The sequence below is a fragment of the Ostrinia nubilalis genome, chromosome 20 (genome assembly GCF_963855985.1).
Source record: "Ostrinia nubilalis chromosome 20, ilOstNubi1.1, whole genome shotgun sequence".
Classification (NCBI taxonomy): Eukaryota; Metazoa; Arthropoda; class Insecta; order Lepidoptera; family Crambidae; genus Ostrinia; species Ostrinia nubilalis.
Window position 1 is genome coordinate 4985944 of NC_087107.1, and position 23755 is coordinate 5009698.

The following is a 23755-nucleotide window of genomic DNA, read 5'->3' on the forward strand; positions in this document are numbered from 1 at the left end:
GTTAGACATTACACTATCGTTATGTGCATGTACACGTACACACTCAAGTAAAGCTCACTCGCCTTTGTGAGTTGCAAGAACTATTATAACTTATAACACTTTCGTGTTATGATTTCAAATATTAAATTTGCCTCGCCCTAATAGCGATTGCATCACCACTTTCCAGCCATCAATCTCGGTGCAGCTGCATTAGTATTGTGTATTGTTTATTCCGATCTTGAAGCCGTATAAATATGCCGATCCTAAAGTTTGATCAAATGAGTAAGCCACTAAAAGTTTTACGAACTGTTAGTAAAGAAAATGATTAGAGGTCTTAATAATGAGCTTAAAGTTAATTGTGTTAAGTCTCAGAACAATAATTAAAATCAGTTATTGAGACTTTTTTTACCCAGGAAAATGGCCTATCCATACCTACCGCCGGGGGACGGCAGGTTATGTGGGGCTCGAACCCACTAAAAACCTGGGGTGTTCCCTCTGCCGCATAGTGGTCGGCGCCTTGGTTACTAGAAACGACCAAGGCGCCTTAGTTATTAGGATTTACTGCTGTTTAAATGACTCTCATAATTAAGAAACCTCGAAAGTGCACTTGTCTATGTTCGATTCTTATTATTTTCCCAAAGAAACCAAACTATATCCATAGGTTAAAAATTGTCGACATCTTACAAATTGACTGGTTTGAATAAATTTTGTAGTCATCTCGTTAAAACGATCACTCCACTCTTTTACATAATTATCTAAATGTGATGACGACATACAGTTTCAAAGCCTCGATTGGTTTATAAATTCGGGCCTTCTGAGATCGAATCAGTGAGAATGCAGGTGTAAATGCATTTCATTATGCGGACTGCGATGAAAGCATATCTCCGTTACAGTCTTCAACACTTTGTTTTCACTCTTAATTGCATACTAATAAGGCTTATTATCCAAGCAACATTTTGTTGATTGTACGATGTGTTTGATGGGGGCTTTCGTCAGAACTGCATGATTTATTTATACATAAACCTTCTTTGATGAGCCTCTTCTGGGCAATCAATAGTCTGGCAATCAATACTTTTGTCTAGTACGAACTATGGCTTATCAAGCTTCACTCGGTTGTACCTTAAGTAGTTGTGATAGAAGCTATTTTGGAACAAAAATGTATCATCTGATATGCTGGTTACTTTGGTAGGTTTCGGCGTTGAAATGTGACGGTAATTTAGATCGACACTTACTTAATATAAATAAATGGTAAATATTTAGTTTGCTCAATAATAAACAGATATAAGATTTTGATTCTAGGAACTTGAATTGGAGTAACTTAACAAAATACCTATATTAAATAACACGCCACCTGCGTGAAATTTAGTTTGTCACAGATCGTTATAAATTATAGCTTATACTTATGTTATTCTGGATTATAAACAGTAATACTCTAAAGTTTCATCAAAATTCGTTCTGTAGTTTTTGCGTGAAAGAGTAACAAACATGTTAACATCTAAACATCCATAAAAACTTTCGCATTATAATAGTAGTAGGATAGTAGGATGCTACACAACGACGTATTCAGGTTAGCAATTTATTGTATTTTAACAATGGCTAAAAAAAGTGAAAATATCGCCAAAATTAGTGAAACTTCCAAATTCAAATCGAAAAAAGAATAAACAGGAAACATTAAACGTGAAACTGGCCGCTTTTCGTCGTTTTTTGTCGCATTTAAAAACTAAATACCGTAATATCGGCAGTCATAGGCGGCTGCGCGTGAGCGGCCAGAGAGCACGTTCCGCCCTTTGTTACTTTTTAGGGTTCTGTGTCTTATTTTTCAACGACTAATACTGAATTTTATACCGACCTACTTGCTATTTTTCGAATTGCTTCTTATAATTTTCAAAAAACAAAAAATATTTGAAATTCGAATTCGGATCGAATGAGGGTGGGTTTTCGCGATTGAAAAATCCGCCAGATGGCAATACGTAGACGTGAGGTTCAAATGCTGCATGATTGGTTATTTTTGACATGACATTGACAGATATGTCAAAATCCATCCATCCGCCATCTGGCGGATTTTTCAATCGCGAAAACCCTCATTCGCTGCTATGTAGTTTCAACCTCATTTTCAAGTTTAGAATAAATTCATTTCTTACTTCCATGTTTTCTACTGCACATAATTATTGCAAATTATCGTGCTTATTTTTTCTTGGTGTACATTTTTTGCTGTTGTTTTTATAGACGACGACTCAATTGATATGTAAACTTTGAATATTAATGAATCTTCTCTGCCTTTACATATTTATTTAGCCAAGACCTCGAGGCATAAAGCAAGGCTCGCACTTGACACTCAATGTTATTTTTTAAGTTTCCTCAGTCTAAACAGCGTCGAGTTCTTATGTCAACTGCCATTGTTGGTTTAGATTGGCTTCTGCAGCCTCTATGGCCACTCTTTGTGTAAAGTTAAGTTATATTTTTGTTGCGATAGATATTTAGGGATCGTTTAGTGAAACAATGATGTTTAGGTTCCTTATAAAACTTACTATCACACCAGTTAAGCTAAAGAAAGTTGTTGATGTGAGTGATAGATGAGTTTAAGGATTAGCATTAATGACAGTTAAATAAAAAAAATAAAGGTACCGTGGGACGTCCACCGACAAGGTGGACCGACGACCTGATAAAGGTAGCAGGAAGGCGCTGGATGCAGGCCGCTACTAACCGTACAATGTGGAAGTCATTGGGGGAGGCCTATGTTCAGCAGTGGACGTCCTGTAGCTGAAATGATGATGAAGATGATGATGATGAAATAAAAAAAACACTCGCAGCAAACAATAGCCAGCTAGTTTCTAATTAATTCACCGGGAGCGTTAATTGCTGGTCTATTATTAATTATTATTAATGATTAATTATGAGTAAATATCTGTAATTCCGTTGTTAAATTTTACAATATGAACCAACAACTTAATGAACACTAAACCTTAACCTCTTGACACCCATTAAATATTACCTTTAATTTATGGAGATTGTTCTCTTAATCATAGAACATATTTTACAGGTCGCATCTACAACTTTATTAGCCTTGATTATGCTAAGACAGTATTATATTTTCTACTTTCACAAGACTGTAAACTTATTTCAGCGCCCATAAACCTTTATGGTGGGAAAGTGAAACTCTTCGCTTAATAATTTGTCTATGGTATGCTAATGACATAGACAATATTATTGTTCAATTTAATTACTTTGACGCGTTGACTTTTACAATTTTTTATGGGGCAGGAGACAACTAAACTAACAGAAATCAAGTTATATTATACCAAGAAATATAAATTAAATAAGCTCCACGATAAACAGCGTTAAAGTACACACATTGATTCGTGTAGCAACGAACAGTTTAAGTAATTTCATAATCGTTAAATAATGGGGAACCCTTGACTTATGATAAACAAATGACTTAAGTTTGGCATCTCACCCTCTAATAATGAAAGTTACACGCGAATCCTATATTTAATAGTCATTAATTACTATTCTCTGCTGTAAGTTGTTATTAAAAATGTATTAATAAAGGGTTTCATATGGTGTATTTTTAGAAATTTGAATAAGCAACAACAAAGCCAGAAAAATACTAAATGCGCATTATTAACCCCACAATATTGCTTCAGGTATTACAACGCGACGTGGAATGCCACGGTCGTATCGTGTCGTGAGCTCTTCATACGCCTTTTCGGGCGAACTAATGATTCTTAAATGACCCTACTACAGCCTTTAGTTCTACAAGCGCATTATTAACTCCACAATATTAGATATGCCACGGTCGGATTGTGAGCTCCGCGTGCATTTCCCTTATCACTCTTATAAGACTTTAATATTGCCTTAAGATCTACAAGCGCATTATTAACCCCACAATATTGCTTCTGATATTACAACGCGACGTGGAATGCCACGGTCGGATCCTAGGCTCTTCATACGTCTTTTCGTCTAGCATCCTTATGACTCTTAAATGACCCTACTACAGGCTGTAGTTCTATAAGCTTATTATTAACTCCACAATATTAGGTATGCCACGGTCAGATTGTGAGCTCCCATAACACTCTTATAAGACTTTAATATAGCCTTTAGATCTAAAAGCGCATTATTAACCCCACAATATTGCTCCAGGTTTAATAAATGTATTTGTAGAACTAAAGGCTGTAGTCTACAGCCTTTAGTTCTACAAATACATTTATTAACCCCTTCATATTGCTTCAGGTATTACAACGCGACGTGGAATGCCACGGTCGGATCCTAGGCTCTTCATACGTCTTTTCGCCCAGCATCTTATGACTCTTAAATTACCCTACTACAGCCTTTAGTTCTATAAGCCTATTATTAACTCCACAATATTAGGTATGCCACGGTCAGATTGTGAGCTCCCATAACACTCTTATAAGACTTTAATATAGCCTTCAGATCTAAAAGCGCATTATTAACCCCACAATATTGCTCCAGGTATTACAACGCGACGTGGAATGCCACGGTCGGATCGTGAGCTCCGCGTGTGTCTTTTCTCGCGACAATCTCATTACTTTACACTTCCCTTATCACTCTGATAAGACTTTAATATAGCCTTTAGATCTACAAGCGCATTATGAACGCCACGGTCGTATCGTAAGCTCCTTCTTACGTCCTTTCGCCCGACATCTTTATGACCCTACTACAGCCTATAGCTCTACAAGCGCATTATTAACCCCTTTATATTGCTTCAGGTATTACAACGCGACGTGGAATGCCAGGGTCGTATCGTAAACTCTTCATACGTCTTTTCAGGCGGCAATCTTATGACTCCTTTAGTTCTACAAGCGCAATACTAACTCCACAATATTACTTCACATTATCACAACGTGACGTGGAATGCCACGGTCGTATCGTAAACTCTTCATACGCCTTTTCGGGCGAACTTATGACTCTTAAATGTAGGGTCATCTACAGCCTTTGGCCGGTTAGCCGGCAACCGGGACATGTGAAAAGGGCCTTTAGCTCTACAAGCGCATTATTAACTCCACAATATTGCTTCAGGTATTACAACGCGACGTGGAATGCCACGGTCGGATCGTGAGCTCCGTGGTGCGCCTGTGCGGCGGAGGCGACGCTGCGCGCGCGCTGGAAAGACGCTGGCACCTGCTGTACTTGAGGGCCATTGAGTGGCAGTGCCATCTGGAGGCGTGTCTTGCCAGGATCGATAATCAGGTGGGTGATCATCGCAGTCATCATCATCATCATCATCTCAGCCATAGGACCACCACTGCTGAACATAGGCCTCCCTCAATGCTTTCCATGTTACCCGGTTGGTAGCGACCTGCGTCCAGCGCTTTCCAGCTACCATTATGATGTCTTCGGTCGTCCTTGTGGGTGGACGGTCCCACGCTGCGTTTCGCAGTATCAGTTTAGAAATATTAAACGCTTAGTTAAGCACACGAATTATAATTTATACCAGACAACACGCTAAAATCATCATAATTTTGAACTCAATGCTTGTATTGTCACACCAGCACCAGAAATTGTGCATTGCAATAAGTAGGTAGGTTATTAGGTACCTATACAATTAAACACAAAAAGTGATTCAAAATGATGCCCACTTAGCTGTGCATTAAAAAAAAGCACGAAATAAGTAAATACCATAAACTTATACGACATCGCATGGAAACATATTTCTAAAAGCAGCTGTATTTGATCGACCGATATCATATTATAGACAAATCTTATAGACAATCGACTAAACGAGTTGTACATTTATTGGGAAAATATAAAATTCCCAATTACCAGTCGTATCAAATTGCAAATATTCCCCTCATTTCAACGAATGGAATCGAAGGTCATTGTTCATTTTATGGCGCGTTCTGGGAAGCATTTTCCCATAATAACCACCGACAATGGCACAATCAACCACCCGCTGCTATGGTGTTTGCAAACATGCCCCTTAGCGGTTAAATTGTCAACTGTCCCCTAGTGCTTAGGAAATTACTGTGTAACATAAAATTGGCAAAGGGTTGCATATAAAAGCGAATTTCTGGACGTTGTCTAGTCAGTTTGATTTGTTTTTATTCCGATGCTGGAAATAGATAATAATTAATACGGATTCCAAGCAACTAATCATGATAAGTTCAGTTTGCTAATTTTATTGGGAAGAAGGCACTGCTTTATTGTTGCATAATATACTGCACTATTATTTCTTGCCTTACGTAAATATTTAAGGATTGTAGGATGTAATTTTAGAAGCTTCATTTAGTTACATTTTCTTTTTAGTTTCGTTTTCTTCACTTTCTTCTTGCCAACCCTAGTCAATGGTACAATAATAATTTTATTTCACCCTTTTCTTATTCCCACTTTAACCGTTTAAATTATAACGACCGCTACACAAGTGCGGGCAAATAGAAAGGGTTGGCCACGTGTCTCTTAAATTATACCATTCAATGGTGTGGGATTTGTTTTTGATTTGTGGTCGCTAGGAAACAATTTGGCCTATATTCGAAATGTTTACTTTGGGATCGCCCGGACCGGCCTCTCGCATTTGAGGGTTAATTTATTTAAGTTGAGAGTGCTATAAATATTTTAGATTCTTATTAGATGACGTTTAGTTGATATAAATTAGTTTATGAATGGAGTCTGATCGCTATAAATTTTGTACTGGGTTTATTTATGTAATAAAATTGAATTAAGGACGGTGATTGAATTTAGTCTAAAATTACATTTGTTTGTCTTGGCTGCATTCGATTTTATTATCTACACAAACATTCCCACATTGGTCCATGACATGCCCACACTTTGTGGATCAATAAATTAAGAATTCGCGTGCTAAAATTACTGTTAGTTTAATTTGTAATCTAGTCATTATTTTTCACCTTTGTCTCTTCTACTAATTTAAAGAGATACTCTTACAAAAGTGTCACAATAAATAACATAAAATTAGAACGGCATAATTTTTTCACACGGCACATCACAATGCAGGTCAGGTTTCCAATGCAGGAGCAAAACCCTCTAAAATTTACTAGATGCAAATGGAGAATCTGGCCTATAGGTACTTCCCATTCCCCGTTGGTGGTGTTACAATTTACTTTTAGTCTATCTTGCATATTGCCAGGTAGCTAAATAGGGCCTGTCTTTATTAGGCAGTCTTATTGTTAAATCGATAAAAGTGAAAGGTCACTGATCGACTGACTCACTCATCACGAAATCTCAGAAACTTCAAGTGCTAAGAGTCTCAAGTTTTGCATGGGGGTTCCTATTAGAGCGTAGGTGCTCACTAAGACGGGATTTTGCAAAATTCAACCCCTAAGGTGGGAAAAACGGTAACCACGCGTACAAAGTCGCGGGCGGCCGCTAGTGACGGTATTGTATGTGTGTTTTCAACAACCATTTGTCCATCATTCCAGGGTGGGGCGTCAGTGGAAGCGGCGAGCGACAGCGACGACGAGCCCGCTCTGAAGCAGCCCCGGCTCAGCAGGCGAGGCTCCCCGCGACGACAGCGGACACCCGTCAACAGGAGGAGGCAGCGCTCGGAGGACAGCCGGCAATCCGCCTCTGAGGTAAACACTCTAAAAATCAGCCAAAAAATCCACCATAAGCACATTTATCAACCCGGAAAGGGATCGTAATCGTATCAACTCGAGGCGGTCAGTATTCTTTGTATGAAACGCTATAACTGCAGTCTGCAACGCACACTTATCCGCAGCGTAACGTAAACGCCTCGCCTCGCGATTCACAGCGCAAGAAATGCGAAGACAGCTCGCGAAAAGCGATCCCTTTTCGAGTTGATAAGTCTGCTATGAGCTATTTTCTGCAAATTGGCTCTAAAAGTTAGTCAAAAAGTCATCTTTTTCAGCAAACAGGATTAAAAGCCCTTTTACTTTACTCTGACTGATGTAGGTAATAGGTACGCTCTAAAAGTCAGGAAAAAAGCCATTTATTTTCTGCAAATAGGCTTTTGAAAAACGCTTTTACAGCCTCATGCCTTTATCAGTCATGGGCTTCATAGCAATAACATTAAGAAATATCGTCATTTATCAACGATACTTCTTTCGCTATTTGTGACTCTGACTTGTACTACGAAACGAAACTCCAAACAAAGTGATTAGTTATTTACTAACGATCAATACCAAAACTTTCAGTTTTAGAGTGCACTTCAATCAAGATCGATCCTAGAACGTTCCACTTCCAAGGCCACCTTAATTTGACTGAGAAAAGTCTAGAAGTGTATTGAGCGGGCTGTTAACGCCATTTCCAGTTTCTACTGAAATGTATCAATATCTTGCACAGCTTTGTCTTATAATTTCTACTTTTTAGCCTACTTCCAAAAAACGAGGAGGTTCTCAATCCGATTGCATATTTTTCAATTAACAGTTTTTTCGTACTAGTTATTAAAATATCCCTCAATTTCTTCCAGGAGGAACAAGAATATGTGCTGACCTACACCTGGCGCGGCTTCGGCTCGGACTGTGAATCGGAGGTGGCTCGCTACCACGACCACAACATGGCGGACGAGCGGCGAGTGCCGTGCGCGCGCGATATGGCTTCCCCGCACACGGACCAGACCGTCCCCGGGGCGTTGGACCAGATGGATGGTACGTTTCATCATCATAATCATAGGACGTCCACTGCTGAACATAGGCCTCCCCCAATGCTTTCCATGTTGTCCGGTTGGTAGCGGCCTGCGTTCGAATTCTTCCTCTACTTCTGATTAATTTCGATGTGGGTCCAATGATAATGTAACTTTCCCCTGGCCCCGGGACAAACTTGACCTTCACTGGTTGGATTTTTATTGGCGGTCAAGCTGTCGATCCTGACTACACAAAAGTTGCAGCGGTGGGAACGAGAGGTGGCAATTGTCCCGTAACACTACTTAAGAAAAATTTATGAGCAGCAAGTGCGATGTAAAATTAACATGGTTCCATCTAAACTAAGTTTCCAAAACTCCCACGACCATTATCTGTACAAGTTGCAATGCATAATTATAGTTATGGTATGGTAGAAACGCACAATTTGTAATAACTGCCCTCGTTACATTTCCATAAAGAACGCTTGTCAATGAATAAACAAAGCGTCCACTTTCCATTTTCTCACAAAAGAAAATATTCAACGGCTCTCGCCGGCGATTTGAATTTAAAAACAATGGCATGTTGATTGATTCCAATAGTGGAAGTATTGTGAAATCCAAACAAACAAATACCGTATTTGCCGTTCAATGAATAACGATTAGTTTGACTTTTGCAGGCATTGAACTGAGCACGACGATCAACATAGAGGAAAAGCTGAAAACGCCACCGACCGTCATCAAAAGAAAGAAACCAGTGGACTCATCGAAATTCAACCAATCTGACAGAAAATCTAAGAACTGTGCAACTTTCTACTTCAGACACCACGATACGGACTCTGACAGACAAATGATTGAAACCGACGAAAAATCTCAGGAAGAATCATCAGAAGAAGACGAATGGACTTACGTTGGTGCTCCTAAAATTGCGAATGAAGATTCTACGGATATAATGACGTCATCAGTGGAGATACAATGCGAATTACCTTTGGATGAAAAGAAAGATACCGCGTCTCCAAAGCCGAAATTGGAATCGTCTACGCCTGATTTACTTCGTGTGGAAAATACCAGATGTAAAGATATTGAAAGATTGGTCATACAGGCTGAGGAATTGGTGCAGAAGCAAGCTCAACAAATGGCGAAGAAGAAAGGATCAAGGACGTTTAAACCGCTCATGTTTGAAGAGGAAGGCAAGAATATTAACAGGAACAAAATGTCGCGGATTAAAGAATGGCTCAATCAAAGCTCGGATGGCAAAAACGATAGTAATCAGGTAAGAACTTATTAACATTAAAAATAATGTAGTAGTAATTGAGTAGTAGAATCAACACTTTTTGTTTGATCAAATTTATAAAAAAAACACGCTGTATACATTTGTGAGTTAACACATCACTGCGAAACAAAACTCTAAATAAAAAGGAAAGGGACCTATTACAAAATAATTATTTTATGTACATAACACCTATTTTAGCATCACTAAGCTAGGTAAAGACAATAACTTTCTATTGTTATAACTCATGTTATCAAGATTATGCATCTATCGAACGCATTCTTACTAAAATCTTTGGAATTTAAACTGCAGCTAAACTGGCATCTTAATTGTTAATAAATAAGTGCTATTTTGCTACAAAAATTTAATTTGATTTAGTAGCGATTGCAAGCACATACTTTATTTTGTGAAAGGTAAACTGTTGGTGGGAGCGACTTTAAATTTAGTTTGTGAAAAAAACTCGTCATAGTAAATACGTATTTAATTTTATTTTGCTATTTTTGTGAGTGGAAATCGCAATATTTAATACAGGAAATTACAAGTTGTTCAACGGACGTATAAACCTAAGGTATAAATAAATAAAGGTATTATAGTAATAGGAAGAAAATACGATCAACAGTACTTTACATTTTTTAAGTTTAAATTTTTTTAGCGTTAAGAGCGTTTACGCCGTTTGGCGCAAAAACAGTACTTTTTCAACTCGTTACAATCATTAACCAGTAATACTACAAATATGTTATAGGCATAAATAGTTAGGCAATTTCGTCGTCTAAATAGTTAATTGAGAAAATATTGCGATTAGTTTAGCATTTAAGAATTCTATCAAGATAAGTCCACACAGGTTTTGTAAATTTCCACTTTAGCGTCAGTTTACAAGCTGAAATTTTTATAAAAATACTGTGAAAACGATTTAACAAACATTTACATCCTATAGCATAGATCCTTGGGCAAATAGTTATCTGAGAAAATTTTTAGATTTAAGCATTTTACAATAAGAAATCACAAATTAAAAGAACGTGAAATACCCAAAAATCAAAGTGATTTTTTCACCAATATTCTTTCTTTATTCAACACAAAAATAGCTTAATATAATAGAAGAATATCTTATCTAAAATATTTACTTTGAAATTTATAATAATTCATTGTAATTTTTTTTCTATGAGTATTTGAAAACTACTATAAATCGCCGCGCACGAATCGTTCAAATTCAGTCCGCCTCGAGGCGTTCCAGAGTGAGGTCACGTCGCTCGGTGCTCTGCTGACATGTGTCACGCGTACGTTGATCTTTGACAGGTAGCTGGACTTTTATAGTGTATCCGCAAAATCTTGGTGGTAGATTTTGCGATCACGTGGTAATTAAAATATTTTATTGTTATTTTTCATTACAGTCTATTTTTACTACAAATTCTATTTCAGACGTAATGAAAAATAAAATTAAGTTATTTTTAGCGATGAAACGAAAACGAATGACGAAAATTTGGAAGAGCAAGTTATGTATGTATACCTACTAATATTATAAAGAGGAATAATACTAATAATTTATTTGCCATAAATAGGTGGTTACAGAATAGTTAATAGGAATGCTCTGCCAGCAGGGTCCCACCTAGTTGAAGGGGGAACATACACAACATATTACAGTCGGAAAATCTTTGCGGTAGGTACCTCGGATTGTCGTTAGTTGGACAGTGGTCATTTGACCGCCACTTGAATCGTCTCACCCCTCATCCTCCTCTCACCCACCCGCTTTTGGCTACCGCCGGCGCACTAAGCCGGTTGATGCCTAATCTCGGAGGCCCGGCCGCACTGAGTCGCTGACTATACTTTTGCGTCGCGCGTTATATGGTCCTATATGGGGCTCGAATATGGCACAGTGCTGTGTAGTCGTGGAGCATCCTACTGTTCAAAAAAGCGCAACGCATGATATCACTGACAGGCTGAGGTAATTCGTGGATACCGCATAGTATCCGCAGTCCGTCTATTCCCGGTTGTGGACACTGACTATGTCCCTACTGAGGATAAATGGGAAAAAAAATATTGTCATTAGTGGCGACGTATAACAATCCTACTAATATTATAAATGCGAAAGTTTGGATGTCTGGATGTTTGTTACTCTTTCACTCAAAAACTACTGAACGGATTTTGTTGAAACATTACAGTATTATTGTTTATAAACCAGATTAACATAATTATAGGCTATAATTTATGACGATATGTGACAAATAAATTTCAATAAATAAATAAGACGTGACTAAAAAGCGCAATCTATCGTCATTGGTTAAAATCTACAGCGCTGGACAAACTACTGTTTTTGACGTTCGTAAATATTCATGCGGGGTAAGCCGTGAAACGCCATCTATCAACATGATATCAAACAACAGATTTTACGAACTAAGGAGTAAAACGAGGTCCACGCGTACGAATTATTAATAAAATTAATAATATTTGTATTCATCTGGTCTTACTTGACTTTTACTTTACGTAATATGTCATGCACGATGACATTTGTGTCAATATTTGTGTACGTCCCCACTAGGCATAATTGGGATGTATTTTTCTAATTTGTCATAAGTTGTGAGAAAGCCTGTAGCTACAACTGGGAAAGTATGTATCACCACTGGTGACAATCGATATTATTTATGCCATTTATCCTCAGTGGCGACAAAGCTAGTGTCGACAACCGAGAATAGACGCCAGTTGCGAGGTGACCATAGGTCCCAAGGGAAAATGTACGTGTACGTGCACCACGAGAGGTGGAAACCAAAAGGTAGAGGCTTGAGGATCTAGGCCCTAGAGTGCTGAAGGGTACGCCTGGCCGTCAGCCAAATTTTACGTCGCACCATAGAGGCAGTTCTGCCTGTATTAGAGGAGTGGGTGCGACGGCATGATCGCCTCACACAAAGGGCGACCCAGGTTCTACCGGGCCATGGGTGCTTCGGGCCATTCCTCCACCGTATAGGCCGAGAGCCTGTAGATGGTTGTCAGTTAACACTGCAGTCTTGGCACGTGAGTCACCGCAGCAGACTGACACGCTCCAACAGTGCCCAGCCTAAGTGAACGAGCGGCGGTTGGAAATGACCTCTCCCTACCAATCGGGAAGAGGCGTGAGATAGATAGATAAATTGTTTATTTGTTGTAACACACTTTTTTTAATGCTTTTAACACACACATTATGTATAGTTGCTATTGAAATTCAATTCAATATCGAAATAAAGTTAGTTAGTCAAGAAACACACTAGGTGACACCACTGGTATTTTGTTACACAGGTTAGTAATAATTTCAACAGTTGCAACATAACAAAAGTGACAAAACAACATAAGATAAAGATGACTAGCGTTTCAAATAGTTCCCTGCGTCAGAGTGATGTGTGCCGCAGCGATGCAAAAAGCAAAGAGCTCAGTATAAACACTACCCTCAAAAGGGCAGAACACTGATTTTCAGCTTTTGCTAGAGAACGCATGAAGCGTACAGGTACGGAATGAACCCGCTCGCTTTCGGAAACAATATCTACATTAGTATAAAATATATGATGAGACAAATAATCTGATGGTATAGTGTGCTTACTTTCTGTGAAAGTGTTCTTTCACAGAAAGAAGCAGTGGAAAGGGGGAGCGAGAGGCCTCAGCCGACACTCCGGCTATCCGCCGCCGACACCCTGGGCGCAAGAGGACAGCTTATGGTCTCCAACTGTCCCTTCCTAACAGGCCTCGGTCGCCAGACATGGAGGTGTCTGGTGGCGGCTAAGGACGAATGCTACAGGCAACAGCCAATGGCGATGTCCCGCGTTCCCTCATATCACTCATATGGATCATGGCAGAAACAGTCAGGTTTTTAGTGGGTGTAGGGGCTACCCACCTTCTGGTAGGAAGAACCCCACATAACCCACTAGCTGGCCCCGCAGCTGGTGGGTATGAAATGTTATGCATTTTCCGGATAAAAAAAGAATAGTAAACAGGAAAAGTTTGTTTTGAATAGAACCGATTTAAAAAAATCTCTCACCATTAAAATTCAAAATTTTTTCTGCTGAACATAGGCTGTATAAAATATTCTCAAAATAGTAAAAAACCTTTGATAATTTACTATTTGATAAAGAATTTACATATTTATTATTGATTAGGACTAATGTATACCATTATTTATAATTATGGAGTCGGTGTTGGAAGATTTGAAGATTTTATAGTTTCCTTGAGCTGTCACTTGACAGCCTGGCACACTTTTACGATGGTGGATCAAAGTATTTTGGTTTGACTATAGAGCGTGAGAACACGCACACAGTCATAATTATTTTAGTGTGAATAAAACTAGCATCGAAATTACCTAAACTTGACATGCCACGCTAGACGTAAACGCTCTTAAGAGTTGCATCTAAAACGAATTAAATTTTTAGCCGTAACAGCGTATTACGTTTTATATTATCTGTGGTATGACTCTTAAAAATATCGACGGGTGTCCATTTTTTTTTGCAATATAATACCTTCATCATCATCATAATTTCAGCCATAGGACGTCCACTGCTGAATATAGACCTCCCCCAATGCTTTCCATGTTGATCGATTGGACCGACGACATCGTAAAGGTAGCGGGGAAGCGCTGGATATAATACCGTATTACAAATAAGAGTGTTTACGTTCATCTGCCCTCCGTACTAATTTTATGTGCTTTCCAGGGCACGGAAAGTTATGACGCATCTGGCGAATACACAACTGAGAGTGAGGTTGACACCTCGCTGACGTCAGAGGAACGGAACCTGCACTCCTCAATGGATATGAGCACGTCAACCTGCACTGTCACTCCTACGCACCACGCCAAGGTAAATACAATCTTGTGTGCTTGTGATAAGTGTTGTTTTCGCTTATTGTGCCGTTTTTTGTCTCTGTGTGTTAAAGTTAACGATATTAACGTTTTTGTTTTCACCACACTTAACATTCTCAAAAACTGTTTTTTTTTAGTATTATTTACGACTTTAAAGAATCAGTTATTTGCAATCGAATCTTATTGTATTTTATTTTATTGAAACAAACTAAGAATAGTCTGGAAGGTTCCACTAACATTTTATAACCTAAATATTTCTGATAACCGATATCAAGGCATATCAAAGTAATAAAATAATTTGCATGCAATGTATTTTGCTGATATAAGGTATAACATCAATAAAAATCATTCAAATTAATCTCTAATCTAAATAAAACACTAAATCATCCCAATCATTAGAATCTCACATTTTCACGTATTTAAACAAAATTCTCATCGCAAGATTATGACTCTTAACAACTAGTACTGCTAGTACATGTATAAGTCTTCTTATACATATGTATACCTACGCGTATAATACAACCAAAACATAAGACTTCTTACATTTAATTTAATACCTTTCTCCCCAATGATATTAAAGAACTATAGATATGTTACGTTCATAGAAATTACGATTTGAATCCGTGCCGAGCTATTCCAAATCGCACACATTGACAAATGTAACTGATAAGTGAAACAAAAGATACGAAATAGCACGCAAATGAAAGAGATAGCTATAGTTTTAACGATTCTGCACTAACTAATCTATGTCCGTAGCGCACGCATCCTTATCGCTCTAACGTCAAAACAAGATCGCTTTCTCTTTCTTAACTTGAACATGGCGCATGGCGTCTTGATTGTTTGCATAAATAATTGAAAACATAAATACTAAATAATTTTGCATAATCACATGTGGTAAGAGATCCCTTGTATTTTGTTTACTTTAGAGTCATAATTGGTACACTTTCGAAACACACACGATGGCATTTTTTATTTATTTTGGTAAGAACAGGAACTTACGGTGTGGTACGCACGCGATTGCGCACGACGCAGGCCACTCGAAGACTAAACACAAGACGTCCCAATTGGGACGTATTTGAGTATTCACAGCGCGAGCGCTTATAACATATCTGCTTTTGTTTTTATATAATATCATTGTTTCTCCCACATTACACGTACAAAACTACAAACCATTATGTGTATAACACCAAGCTTGCGCTTAACTCCAAAGGTACAACTGCGAAAGAAGCGGGGCGGCAACAGCGCGCGTCCGTGGTCGGTCTCCTGTCTCTCTCAGCTGAGCGGGGCGGTGGCTTCTCTCGTGGCCACGCCCACAGCGGGCGACGTTGCCGCTATGTCGCACAACATGTCGATATCGGAGTCAGCGCTCAATACATTGGCGTCGCAGCAAAGGGTGACGCCGGCTAATTCGAACTCGAAATTGAGAGGCAGTTCGACTACAGTGCAGGTGGGTGTTAACGGTGTGGTTAATTTTGGTGGTGGTACCAGTTAATGTCAGTATGCAAAAGGTTTATCAACTCTTGGTTATTTGGATTGCTGGTGTGCAACCACGTCTCGCCAAATGTTGTATGAGAAGGCTCCGTACTCGATGGACTAATAATTTCGAGCATTCTTTGGGTCCTTCTAGTCGTAAATTCAGAGATTAGACAAAAAAGCGACAGCAAAATATTGGTACAGACATGCGAGATATTGCGAGCAAGAAATAATCAACACATCTGGCACATCATCATTTCAGCCACAGGCCGTCCACTGAACATAGGCCTCCCCCAATGATCCACATCTCCCGGTTAGTAGCGCCCATATCGAAATTAAATGAAACAGTTTATTCATTACATAGGCCCCTTCCAGGGCACTTACACACGTCCCGAATATAACTTGCCCTACCACTACTTCGGGACAAAATATGGGCTGGTGCTGAGAAGAAGTGGCGGAAGAAACTCGAGTCACCTTTGTCAACCAATCTGGCCCATGTCAACGTAAAAATTGTTAAAAACTGCTGACCCAATCCACTATTGTAATTTCATTTCAATTATAGTAGTACTTTAATATACAGTATTTTGGTCGTTGTAATACTACTTGATACTAAGACTTACCAATAAATTACTTTCCCAGGGCCACGTATCCAGCACAAATACAATGACAGAAGCCTGCACATCCTGCGTGGAAACCTCCGACAAGCAGTGCTGGCTGCGGCGCAAGCGACTCAAGCTGCGACGTCACAACAACTCAGCCAGAAGGGAGCGCCTGGTCAAAAGTCAGTCCTTCTGTGGGCGACTCAGTCCTGAGATAGAGGATAAGCACGAGAGAAGTGCTGCAAGCGACCCCGCTACTAGCAGGAAGGGACGGTATGTATTAAATAAATAAGCTGTGACGTCACAACAACTCAGCCAGATGGGAGCGCCTGGTCAAAAGTCAGTCCTTCTGTGGACGACTCAGTCCTGAGATAGAGGATAAGCACGAGAGAAGTGCTGCAAGCGACCCCGCTACTAGCAGGAAGGGACGGTATGTATTAAATAAAGCTGTGACGTTACAAAAACACAGCTAAAGCCCGGTCGCCGAGCACGTAGAATTTCGTCCAATGACCCCAAGCTACTCATCCTTATCGCTCGCGCGTAATTATATTGCTGTCGCAAATGTTCGACGGGCGGCCGCAGTGAATGTGCGAGCGCGACAGCAACATAGATTACATACATATAACATTAGACGAAATTCTAAGTCACAACAACTCAGCCAGATGGGAGCGCCTGGTCAAGAGCCAGTCCTTCTGTGGACGACTCAGTCCCGAGATAGAGGATAAGCACGAGAGGAGTGCTGCCAGCGACCCCGCTACTAGCAGGAAGGGACGGTATGTATTAAATAAAGCTGTGACGTCACAACAACTCAGCCCGAAGGGAGCGCCTGGTCAAGAGTCAGTCCTTCTGTGGACGACTCAGTCCTGAGATAGAGGATAAGCACGAGAGAAGTGTGGCCAGCGACCCCGCTACTAGCAGGAAGGTACGGTATGTAATAAATAAGATAAGCTGTGACGTCACAACAACTCAGCCAGATGGGAGCGCCTGGTCAAGAGCCAGTCCTTCTGTGGACGACTCAGTCCCGAGATAGAGGATAAGCACGAGAGAAGTGCAGCCAGCGACCCCGCTACTAGCAGGAAGGTACGGTATGTAATAAATAAGATAAGCTGTGACGTCACAACAACTCAGCCAGAAGGGAGCGCCTGGTCAAGAGTCAGTCCTTCTGTGGACGACTCAGTCCCGAGATAGAGGATAAGCACGAGAGAAGTGCTGCCAGCGACCCTGCTACTAGCAGGAAGGGACGGTATGTAGTCAATAAATTAATAAATTACTCACTGCGGCCGCCCGTCGCACAGTCGCGACAGCAATATAATTACGCGCGAGCGATAAGGATGGGTATCTTGGGATCATTAGACGAAATTCTACGTGCTCGGCGACCGGACTATAGAAGGGAGTGCCTGGTCAAAAGTCAGTCCTTCTGTGGACGACTCAGTCCCGAGATAGAGGATAAGCACGAGAGAAGTGCAGCCAGCGACCCCGCTACTAGCAGGAAGGGACGGTATGTAGTCAATAAATTAATAAATAAGCTGTGACGTCATAACAACACGCCTGAAGAAGGGAGCGCCTGGTCAAGAGTCAGTCCTTCTGTGGACGACTCAGTCCCGAGATAGAGGATAAGCACGAGAGAAGTGCTGCAAGCGACCCCGCTACTAGCAGGAAGGGACGGTATGTAATAAATAAATAAATAAGTTGCGACGTCACAACAACACAGCTAAAGCCCGGTCGCCGAGCACGTAGAATTTCGTCCAATGACCCCAAACTACCCATCCTTATCGCTCGCGCGTAATTATGTTGCTGTCGCGCTCGCACACTCACTGCGGCCGCCCGTCGCACAGTCGCGACAGCAATATAATTACGCGCGAGCGATAAGGATGGGTAGCTTGGGGTCATTGGACGAAATTCTACGTGCTCGGCGACCGGACTATAGAAGGGAGCGCCTAGTCAAAAGTCAGTCCTTCTGCGGACGACTCAGTCCCGAGATAGAGGATAAGCACGAGAGAAGTGCTGCAAGCGACCCCGCTACTAGCAGGAAGGGACGGTATGTAATAAATAAATAAATAAGTTGCGACGTCACAACAACACAGCTAAAGCCCGGTCGCCGAGCACGTAGAATTTCGTCCAATGACCCCAAACTACCCATCCTTATCGCTCGCGCGTAATTATGTTGCTGTCGCGCTCGCACACTCACTGCGGCCGCCCGTCGCACAGTCGCGACAGCAATATAATTACGCGCGAGCGATAAGGATGGGTAGCTTGGGGTCATTGGACGAAATTCTACGTGCTCGGCGACCGGACTATAGAAGGGAGCGCCTAGTCAAAAGTCAGTCCTTCTGCGGACGACTCAGTCCCGAGATAGAGGATAAGCACGAGAGAAGTGCTGCCATCGACCCCGCTACTAGCAGGAAGGGACGGTATGTATTAAATAAAGCTGTGACGTTACAAAAACACAGCTAAAGCCCCGTCGCCGAGCACGTAGGATTTCGTCCAATGACCCCAAACTGCCCATCCTTATCGCTCGCGCGTAATTATGTTGCTGTCGCGCTCGCACACTCACTGCGGCCGCCCGTCGCACAGTCGCGACAGCAATATAATTACGCGCGAGCGATAAGGATGGGTAGCTTAGGGTCATTGCACGAAATTCTATGTGCTCGGCGACCGGATTATAGAAGGGAGCGCCTGGTCAAGAGCCAGTCCTTCTGCGGACGACTCAGTCCCGAGATAGAGGACAAGCACGAGAGAAGTGCGGCCAGCGACCCTGCTACTAGCAGGAAGGGACGGTATGTAATAAACAAATAAATAAGCTGTCACGTTATAACAACACCTGGTCAAAAGTCAGTCCTTCTGTGGACGACTCAGTCCTGAGATCGTGGATAAGCACGGGAGAAGTGCTGCCAGCGACCCCGCTACTAGCAGGAAGGGACGGTATGTAGTAAATAAATTAATAAGATATACTTTAAAGGTGTGACGTCACAACAACTCAGCCAGAAGGGAGCGCCTGGTCAAAAGTCAGTCCTTCTGTGGACGACTCAGTCCTGAGATAGAGGATAAGCACGAGAGAAGTGCTGCAAGCGACCCCGCTACTAGCAGGAAGGGACGGTATGTATTAAATAAAGCTGTGACGTTACAAAAACACAGCTAAAGCCCGGTCGCCGAGCACGTAGAATTTCGTCCAATGACCCCAAGCTACCCATCTTTATCGCTCGCGCGTAATTATGTTGCTGTCGCGCTCGCACACTCACTGCGGCCGCCCGTCGCACAGTCGTAAGCACGAGAGAAGTGCTGCCAGCGCCCCCGCTACTAGCAGGAAGGGACGGTATGTAATAAATGCATAAATAAGCTGTGACGTCACAACAACTCAGCCAGAAGGGAGCGCCTGGTCAAGAGTCAGTCCTTCTGTGGGCGACTCAGTCCCGAGATAGAGGATAAGCACGAGAGAAGTGCTGCCAGTGACCCCGCTACAAGCAGGAAAGGACGGTATGTACTAAACCTTAAAGCCCGGATCAGACAGTTTCTGGGTAGTTCTCATTGACGAGGAACTGAGGCGGTGACCATTTTGTTATAAAATTTACGAGAACTGTCCAGCAACCGCGCGATTTTCGCTATTTCTGAACCAGGCCAGACAGTCCTGAGACTCAGAAAAACTGTCACCGCTCTGCTTATTTAGATTTGTAAGGCGATAGTAGCGCCATCTTTTGCGTTCTGGAATAATGGGTACATACATAATATGCATTTTTTTAAGAATATTAGTAGGTACCTAATTTGAATTGCACAAATACGAGCACAAATTCTTAGGCTCCAGCTAAGTAGGTATATACTTTTGTTAGGAATTAGTTCAGCGCAATACTTAGCCCAAAATTCACTAACATATCATATTTTACGCAACGTATCGATTGTTATGTAATTTGTAAAGTGAGTAAGCAATGTAATAAGTAGCTAATAAACAATAATACAACTAATACAACTAATATCAATTCCTCATCAGGTTCGACACAACCTCAACATCGGGCAACGACAGCGACGAAGACCTGCGCAAAAGCATAGAGAAGACCCACATCTCCACACGAGACCAAGACAGTGCCATCCCAGAACAGAACGAGCAAGAAACTGTAGCTCCAAGCTTCAAACTAGGCCCGGCAGGGGGCGCAGTCAGGCCCCGTATAGCTAGAAGCACGGAGAGGGAACGATCCTTCTTAGCGCTGAGTTTGGGAGACCCGAATCAACTTTGGGATCTGAGTATGGATAAGGACTCCGATGTGGATAAGAGTGTAACAGCTGGGACGGAGGAACACAGCTCGTTTTCGGAGCAAGCCTGGGACTTTTACCAGGTAAGATAGTTTTATAATACATATTTATTTTTAGTTGCATTTTGTAAAATTTATCAATTTGAGTTTGTTTTTTTTTTTTGTTGGTACTTTGAAGCCAACCTAGATGTATTTTTCTATGCAAAAAGTTATTAAAGAAATAAACATTATAAATCATTGGTCCCTTTCTAACTCAAATTTTGTTAAAGCCGTTGCTATATAAAGATTCGGCTTGTCTAGTATTTAGTCAGTTATGTGATGACTACTTTAGGACTTTGTCGCAATCGAGCATAGTTTACAGCACGTATTCACTATGTTTACTAAATTACCCACCACATAAACTAAAAAATCTCTACAGTTTGGTATATGAACATGTGCTAAGCGATATCCATCATTGCATCTGATGCATGAAGAAGCAAAAACCACTCAACTCTCCTTCCTTTCCAGGAAAAGTACAACTCCGAGCCGTACTCCGAAGCCCCGGACTCCGACGCCGCGCGCCGCTTACTCGAGTTCGGCGACGACTACCGCGCCTTCCTGGACTCGCAGTCCGATTGCTGCTCAAGCCTGTCCGCTCAGCCCGAGCGAGCCAGCCCTTCCCGTCGCCGTCCCTCGGCCTCCCGCGAGAGAAGCCTGCCCCGCCACAAACGCCCCACTAAGGAGGGCAGATCCCCTGACGAACCCCCCCGCAAACCCAAAAAGTCAATGTCCAGCGCCGAACGCAAAAAATCACTACTCGACAGCCTCGAACGCTCCCGAAACAACACCAGCATCGAAAGCAACGATGGCGTACGACGCCGCAAAACGGACCCCAAAAACAACAAGCGCTCGCCCGAATTTGATTTGCTCAACGTCCAAGCCCTCAGCCGGAGGCGACACAGCTCAAACTTAACCAGCGATGAAATTAACAGCTCGTTAGAATACACTGAAGTCAACAACCGCCCTGACATCTTAGACTCTTTGAATCGAAGACGGCGCACAGAAAAAGACGGCGAGAGCGAACTCCAAAAGATCGCGTTATCCGAATTGCGACGGCGCTCGACCGAAAGCGCGGACTCTGAAGACGAATCGTCCAGCCCGAAGAAGCACAGCCGCCGCACCTGGGGGGAGGACTCCGATTCGGAGTCCGAGGAAGTCCGGTCTCTAGTCCGTCGCTCGAGCACGCAGCTGGAAGCGGTCGAGGCTCTCATGGCGCGCCAAGACGCGTCGCCAGACCTGCTCCGAGCATTCGACTACGTAAGGAACAAATTCGATACCGATTACAGTAGTAGTTTCACGGACAGCGATGATGACGTCGCGTCGTGCGTCACCCGGCGCCCCGCATGCTTCAGGGCCAGGCTGTGTCTAGCACTAGCCGCCTTCTCGATACTTGTAATAGTCTACATACATTTACAATGACACTTGGCTTGGGCTTGTGTGATATTTATTATTATGTATGTAAGTATACGTATAAAATTCGCTGCGATCGTCAGACTACGTGAGAATGTGGTTAAAAGTCGAATGAATGACGCGTCGTTATAGAAAAAATTGTATATGTGCAAACTACACTACAACGAAATTGTACAAATTGTAGTATTTATATTTAAATTGTTAATATAATCGTAATAACTACTATGAGTTAAGTTAATTAACGGTTAAGTTGGTTGAAGTCTGACAATCGCAGCCTACGTGCCCATCAGAAAATAATTCTACTAACATACTTAGTATACATTTATTATTCCATTTATAATAACTTCTAATACAGGCTCACTTAAGATCAGTTTAACTGGCAAAAGTGAGCCATTTCTTATCATTCCTATGGTCACGTATTTGGTTTTTTTTTTTCAACTAACAACCCGTTTGTCGTGTTTTGTGATTGTAGTTTTTTTTACTAACTGCCTGTTTTGTTTTTCTTTATTTTTTAATATTTTCGCCTCTATCCGGTGGTGATAACTTGGTGCTAGGGCAAGTCTAACTAGAAAATGCTTAAATTAAATAATAACTTATACGCTTATGTACTGTGGTGCAAAGGTACAGAAAGTTTCGGTCAGGAATCATTCCGAGTTACCTGTGGCATACGACGATTAAAAAGTAAAATGTCCGTTTGACGGCTGTCACATTGACGTTTTCGTTAACGTTCAGAAATGTGAGGCGATGGCAAGGTTACGAATTATGAGCGGATAATTTATTTAATTTATGATCTAAGTACCTCAAATAGAAACGAGATTTCTTGTCATTGAGTGATAATAGTTATACGTTTAATTAGCTCTGTCAATAATCTATTTTTGTGTTATATCTACTAGATTTCTCGCATAATATTTACTTTGTAAATGTAATTTGACTGAACTCCTCAATCTCTCACAGTATAACTGTATGTACTTACTTTGTTTATAGGGATAGGTTGTTAATTGATCTTATTCTTATACAAAATGTTAAAGTAAAAGTGCTGTTTGTATAAATATTTAGAAGAATAAACGTGTCAGTTTGGAAATTATAAATGGAGTTTCAGTCAATTAACACCCTTCTCTATTAACTCAAAGATTCAACAAATAGTGCTCATAGGATATTAGGATAAACGAATATTAACTTAATTATCTGTAGCATTAAGATGTTTTTCCAAATTCTAAATTCTCGTACATGTTTGGGCCTATTCTCTTCCCGCTTTCTAATATGTGTTTGGCGATTAATTTCCGTTAAGCTTGAGTTTTCATAGAATAAAGTTATGTAAGTTGATTGACGATTGTATAGATTAGTTAGTGAAAAGTTCTGAAAATAAAATAACAAATCTGGCATGGA

At 41.1% G+C, this 23755-nt stretch overlaps 2 protein-coding genes and 1 long non-coding RNA gene across 5 annotated transcripts in view; all 3 read left to right on the forward strand.

The window, feature by feature from the left end:
- Window positions 1-4495, forward strand: part of LOC135081522 (uncharacterized) — a 145743-nt gene extending 141248 nt beyond the window's left edge. Inside the window, exon 3 of one of the 3 annotated variants that reach the window (XR_010259209.1) lies at window positions 4450-4495. This is a non-coding gene — a long non-coding RNA (uncharacterized LOC135081522). Of the gene's footprint in view, window positions 1-3623; window positions 3656-4209; window positions 4246-4449 lie in introns of those variants that run through there. The other 2 variants (XR_010259210.1, XR_010259208.1) reach the window with 2 other exon arrangements.
- LOC135081862 (uncharacterized) overlaps window positions 1-17004 on the forward strand; it is a 212057-nt gene extending 195053 nt beyond the window's left edge. Inside the window, exons 6-12 of the mRNA XM_063976645.1 lie at window positions 5017-5187; window positions 7371-7523; window positions 8381-8558; window positions 9208-9800; window positions 14462-14605; window positions 15818-16054; window positions 16720-17004. Coding sequence (XP_063832715.1) covers window positions 5017-5187; window positions 7371-7523; window positions 8381-8558; window positions 9208-9800; window positions 14462-14605; window positions 15818-16054; window positions 16720-16971 — 1728 coding nt within the window. The 3' untranslated portion in view covers window positions 16972-17004. The remainder of the gene's footprint in view (window positions 1-5016; window positions 5188-7370; window positions 7524-8380; window positions 8559-9207; window positions 9801-14461; window positions 14606-15817; window positions 16055-16719) is intronic.
- A 260-nt stretch (window positions 17005-17264) lies between these two features.
- Window positions 17265-23755, forward strand: part of LOC135081863 (klarsicht protein) — a 39721-nt gene continuing 33230 nt past the window's right edge. The window contains exons 1-5 of the mRNA XM_063976646.1: window positions 17265-17452; window positions 17654-17764; window positions 17812-18177; window positions 20662-21004; window positions 21428-22216. Of these exons, the coding sequence (XP_063832716.1) occupies window positions 17265-17452; window positions 17654-17764; window positions 17812-18177; window positions 20662-21004; window positions 21428-22216 (1797 nt within the window). The remainder of the gene's footprint in view (window positions 17453-17653; window positions 17765-17811; window positions 18178-20661; window positions 21005-21427; window positions 22217-23755) is intronic.